The 6031-nt window shown below is 45.3% G+C and overlaps 1 protein-coding gene across 1 annotated transcript; it reads right to left on the reverse strand.

Annotated features, from left to right (window-relative positions):
- Positions 1 to 3123: 3123 nt before the first annotated feature.
- LOC131266143 (uncharacterized) lies at positions 3124 to 3882 on the reverse strand. Its single transcript, XM_058268510.1, has 2 exons — positions 3786 to 3882; positions 3124 to 3720 (listed from the first exon to the last, which is right to left on the reverse strand). Exon 2 carries the CDS (start codon positions 3718 to 3720, stop codon positions 3346 to 3348), a length of 375 nt encoding a protein of 124 aa, XP_058124493.1. The 5' UTR covers positions 3786 to 3882; the 3' UTR covers positions 3124 to 3345.
- Positions 3883 to 6031: the final 2149 nt, after the last annotated feature.

Consider the following 6031-nt stretch of genomic DNA (forward strand, 5'->3'; position numbering starts at 1 on the left):
CACAAAGTTTCCACAATCACAGAAGACAAACCAGGTAAACAGGCATAAGCCGGCCCGGGCAACATATCATACGAGATCGAGCATCAAACATCAACCCCGCCACCTGTACATGGGCATGTAGTTCAAACCCGACCCCAGCCAGGGGACAGGTTCGTTGGTGCAAACCGGGCTTGCCACTTCCGCGAGACATAATTGTCATTATTTGGTGCACCGTGACGGGCCTGATCTGCATTATCAACGTTCAACGCTCGCTACCCGGAACGGTGGCCACTTGCTGTTCGCTACTGGGTCGACATGTGCTTCCCGGGAGGTGAATCTGATGCTGGGAATCCCTTAACCGGAGAGCACCTTTGCAGAAAAAGGGGGGTAAACCGTTCGCAACACTTCCTCGTGATTATGTGACAAAGTTCTCACGTGGTTCAACATAATGTGGGAGATAAAAAGCACGTTCGCACGGCGGATAAGGTAACACATGTGTTATGGAGATCAACAGCTTTAACATAGGGATTAAGATTAGAAGAAAGTAGCATGTAGTCAAATGTAGTCTCTAAAAGAAAATGACTTTTCATTCAAAAATATTTGAAAAACGATTAAATGCTTTTTCATGCAAACATGGAAGAGATTTTATTGAAAGAAAGCAGCTATTTAATGCCCAGTGGGTGATCAATAAAAACTACCATCACCTTCCCTTCCCTGCAGCCCGTGGGGCATCGGAATTATATCCGATCGCTATAATTTTCCCTTGTTTCACCCTCGTGTCCTATGGCGATGCGATCAACTAGTGTGAGCATTACATTGCAATGGACAGGATGTGGAGAACTTCTGTTTGCATCTCGTTTGCGGGTGTGACAAAACGGGGCACGGATGGAAAGAAACGCATGGATTATGCTGCAAGCCACAATTCACCAATTATGATGTGGAAAAAATTGAATCAAGCCCCCCTCAGCAGGCCGAGCTCGTTTGCCCGCATAATCGATTAATGTTATTTTCATTTTTCCTTTTCCCTCTTCGTCTAATGATGCAGCTGTGTTGGATATGGGAAGTCAAGGAGCATCTTGGACCCGGCCCGGCATCCGTATCGGTCGGTCAGGGCGGAAAAGCATCGATGGAAAACTGCTTCCTCTAGCTCCAGCTGATGAAGGCGAGCGCAATAAGTGTGTGAGTACACGCAGCCGATGGGAGGAAGTTGGGTGGAGATAAGAAAAAAGCGTCGAAGAAAATGAATAAGTAAAACAGGTATGCTGTCGATGATGTTTACGCGTACCACCATCTCCCAATGGGGCAGCGCAATGAAATGGAAAACTGGAGGGAAAGCTTCAGCGGTACGCCGAAGAAGTGGATCGAGGGCGATATTGCGTAACCTCGGCAAAGAAAGGTTGAAGCCGATCGGAACCGACGTCTTGTCCACCATATTATCTCGGTTAATCGTGTACCGAGCGCGTGCATTGATTTCGCTTAATGGCGATAGTTCCTGATGGGTCGATTTCGACCACTTCCACAGCGATTTCCTGCCACAAGAGGTTCGTTTGTTTTGGTTTTCCTTTCGGCGCTGAAGATGCGTTACGAAAAGATTGATGGAGGTAAACGATTTAGAGACACTTTAAATGCTTTTTGAAAATAGCTGAAGAATGCATCAACATGCTTTGAACAAGTTTATCTAAAAGTCTGAATAAGACAACTGTTTTCTTTAAGCTTGGTTTCAATGTTCGGATGCAATCGTTGACTTTGCGACTTCAATAGAAAGTGGTTGAATGTAAAGTAACAGCTTGATGGCTGATAGAGACAACTACAAATCGGCAGTTATTAAAATTTAAACTTACGCCGTAAGTCAAGCAACAACGTGGCATATCAAGAATCTCCCCGCGCTCGGTTTCACTTTCAATCGGCCGTAGATGTAACAACTATAGATAGAATACGCTCGGTGCATTCTTCAAGCCCAATTAAACATTATTAACCCCATGTGACATAACGACCCGCAAGAGACGCATGCCGCCGCATTGCGACCCACCACGTGGTTGCGTCTGCGTTCTTATGCGCGTGCGGCTCACGTTTGGCGCGCTTTTCCGTCGCCGCGCGCTCCGTCTTGCAGACAAACGCACCACAAACCTTCGTTTTGGCCAACGATATCATAATTAACAATGGCAATATAATCGAGTCACGGTAAAGACAGACGGTTTGCGCTGAGCAAGCCAGCAGGCAAGTGCAAGGAAAGTCGTAATGGAAATGGTCACGCTTCGGTGCCCGTTGTGTTCGTTGTAAACGTTTTTCTGTTTCAATCACTCCACTCCCAGCAAAACTAACAAAAACCTGCCCCGCGAAAGCAATGGCAGTGCAAACAGTAATTGAATTGTGACCTATTTATTAACATGCCTACCGGCACAAAGTGGTATCTCCCGGTTTCAGGTAGGAGTTGATTTTTCACACTCATCTGGCACGGCATCATTCACGGACTCGTGCTTTCCGGGCTCGTTGCGCATTGACGGGACCGTGGTTTGGCTCGAGAAGTCATAATGCGTTCTGCTTCGGAAAGCAGCGTTTTGCCGAAAAATCCCAAAAACAAAGTACTTCCCGCCCCAGTGCCCTGTTGCGTGATCTTAGCGCACAATCTGAGTTTTGGTTGCGGTACTTAAATGTTGAAGATAGGTGAAGTATTTCCTTTAGCAGGGTGTGTTTAACCAGCGTGGATGAAAAGCCTCCGATGGCATCCAAATGACTATCCGTAACGGTTCCAATAGAAAGTGAAAAAAACCGTTTTAATCTCGATGAAAGTGAAAATTACCCATTAACGATTTGGAAGAATGAACAAGAAAATTTAGATACAAACGAGTAAAACGATGTTCTTTGTTTAAAAATAACCTACAACGAAAATTTAATATTTTGAACCATAGTATCACGTAATACAAGCTATAGGTTTGTAGATTTTTAGCACAACCTGGTGATCTAATCCGCACAAAAAAGTGGCCCAGGGAAAACGCGGACGCGCATGACCGGCGACAACGATTTGTGCAGTGGGTTATGTGCGTTACGATCGTTTAACGATCAGATAACTCGCGAAACCAATCGACTGTAAATTACAGCCTCTGTATTGAGGTTCTCATAATTTGTCTCGTACAAACGCTTTCGTTGTTTCCTGCTTTGTGTATTTTAGTTTATTCTCAAAAAATATTATATATAGCGCAGCGTATTTGAATATTATCTGTAGCAAGCATCTTAAAATCACACACTTAATATGGAAAAAGCCCCTTCCTCTACCGTGAGGTATCGCACATCCTGCCACTAATCTGGTGTTCCATCTAAAATGCCGCCGTTCCCTTCGTTAAGGACGTATTGTCTATGCTTGGAGCTTCAAAAGCACTCGATATTGTTTTTGATGTCTTCGAAAATCTTCTTCTCAATCGATGGCCGCACGATTCGATCGTTCGGGACGTTCGTGCTAAGGCTCAGGTACACCGGTTTCTTGAGCTTCCTCGCTATTAGCTGCGCCAGTTCCTGAGAACCGCTACCATCGCGGGGTCCAATGATTGTCGAGCCTAGCACACCGGAAGAAGCATCGTTCGCGTCGGGCATGGCAATGGCCAGTTCGTCGAACGTTTCCGCCTTGTCCTCGCCGACGTAGATAAACACCGAATCTTTCATTTTCAGCACTCGTATGTTGTACTGCACATCACACACTTCCACTTGCGCTAGGTGAGAGAGAAAGTTAGTCGTGCTGGAAGGCATCTGTAAAAGAAATTAAGTTGTTGTTAAGATATTGTTCTATCAGCAGATTTTATAGAAATCCTTACCTTTGCTGTATGAAACGTTTAGGTTGGCAGTGAAGAGGAAAGTAAGTGACTATACAGAATTTTGTCTTTGCCGGCGCAGAAAAACAAGGAATTTTAAATCAAAACAAAAAACCTAAACAAACTAATGTCAAAACATAGTTCAATAATCGACCGCTATTGGCGCTAGTATCGCTAAGCGGAAAACCCGTTTTCGAACTACAAATGCGAATGGTTTGAAATATTTCATTGTTAGTTTCATTTGGCGGTTATATAAATATTAATTTTACAAAATAGAGTATCTAAATTTAATGTTTTAAACGTTGTTGGATTCAAAAATACCCCGTGCTTTTGTCGACTTGCCTTACAATAATTTTGGTGATTAAATTTATAGAAAACAACAATATCAAGGGGTACGAATTCAATTACTTAAATTGAAAACCAAAATAATTTTAAATTGAATATCGTCTTCTCTAAATGGAACAAAATCTTTACTGCATGATGATAAATTAATGTTTTTATCATTGTGTTTAGAGTAAACCATTGTCAAACTCTTTTTTTTACAGTCCTGCTTCGTTCGTATCAAACAACAACCGAACGTCTATCTGGGAAATTTATGAACTCGTCCAACCCACCCCTCTCCGACTGGAAAAACCCAGGCATCTTCCGAACTGACACACTTCTGAAACTTTGTGAAATAGAAAACCCAACCGATCTTCAAATTGCGTCAAACCCCTTGCCCAGGCTAAAATATCCTTCCACCAATCCTACGCGACGGGTAGCGACCCGGTAGCTCGAGCAAACGATTGTGTTTCGGTGGAAAATTTAAACCAAATTTTCCACCATTATCTTCCCTGGCATAGCGTTTAAAGGCATCACCGTCCCGCTGGCCTTTTCTTACGAGGTTTGGGTTAAGGAGTCTCTGTTCCTTAGCCTTTCCCTCGCCCCTGTTAATTTCTTCCCTGCTGCTCCGTTTCGGCTCGACTGCTGATGTTTTCCCCGTCACGAGTCCGGAACGGAGCGGCCAACATTCCACAAACTCCACTTACCGGAAGGAAAGGGGGAGGTGGTGGGGGAGATGGAGATGGAAAATGGTTTCCTTCGCTCGGGCACGGACGGACGCACGCAAGCATAAGACGAAGCTCGAAGAACCCGCAACGAGCGAAGAAAAGCGTCCCGTGCAAAGGACGATGGCGGCGAGGACGACGTTTTTGCCTGTGGAAAATATCCACCCGACCACCACAGCCACCACCCTTTTTCGTGCCCTCCGGCTCCGGTTGGGTGGAAAATCTTGTAGCCCCGCACTAAAGAAGCTGATCACGATGATGATGTGCTTTGTGTGTGAGTCCGGAAGTTTTTTCCCCTGCACAGTTTTCCCCACCGGGGACCACGCCGTTCCTTCCTGCTACAGTTCCTTAGAGGCTTTCGGTTGAAATTGAGTGGCCCTTGTTTGAGTGAAGCGGTGGAAAACAGTGGTTGCAAGCGGGAGTTAGGAAAACCGAGCCGTGCCGTCGATGGCGATTGGTGCAAGGAGAAAGGATTCCTGGCGAGAACAATGGGCGAGTTTACTTGTGGGCCTTTTCAAAAGCGACCGATTCCTTCGCAGTAGGCGTTTTCGAACGAAGCGAGCCGCTTTCCGTGCGAAAAACTTAAGATCAAACAGAACTGGAAGCAAGATATACCCCGCGGGGATAATGGAGTTTTGCTTCTCCATTTTCTTCCGCTTCGGAGCGAGATATGAAATACAATGACACGACATGAAGGAATACTTTACCGGAAAGGGAGGGGAGCTAGGAGAAAGCGCGTCCTTCGGGCGAGTTTTCCACGCAAATGACGGATAGTACTTTTCACGAACGAACGGTGCAAAGTTTTCTCGCTCCCCTCCGCTTGTTTTCACCCGGAAAACCGGCGAACATTCCAAAGGAAATGCGTTTTATTAACCATCAATTGCGTGGATCAATCCATGCGCGCGAATCGAGGAAAACATCTCCCACTGCTGGGTGCTTTTTCTTTCCGCAGCTCTCGAGGAAAATACCTTGAAGGAAAGACCCCCTCCGGCACAACTCGTGGGAAGGAAAAGCGGTAAGAAATGACGCTAATGAAAATGATACAGGCTTCGTTTCGTTTTGAAGAAGATATAAAAGTGTTTTGTGTGGGTTTGATTGTGCTGCCCCTCGAGGGGTGATCGTTGGAGAAAATGGCAAATGACAAAACGAAACAGTGTTTCCATTGGTGGAAATTGTCGAATGCGGGGGTTTTCCAGTAAATCA

Source organism: Anopheles coustani, chromosome 2, assembly GCF_943734705.1.
Source record: "Anopheles coustani chromosome 2, idAnoCousDA_361_x.2, whole genome shotgun sequence".
NCBI classification, from domain to species: Eukaryota; Metazoa; Arthropoda; class Insecta; order Diptera; family Culicidae; genus Anopheles; species Anopheles coustani.

Coding starts and splice junctions, on each gene's coding strand:
- LOC131266143 (XM_058268510.1), bottom strand. CDS start 3,720: ATGCCTTCCAGCACGACTAACTTTCTCTCTCACCTAGCGCAAGTGGAA.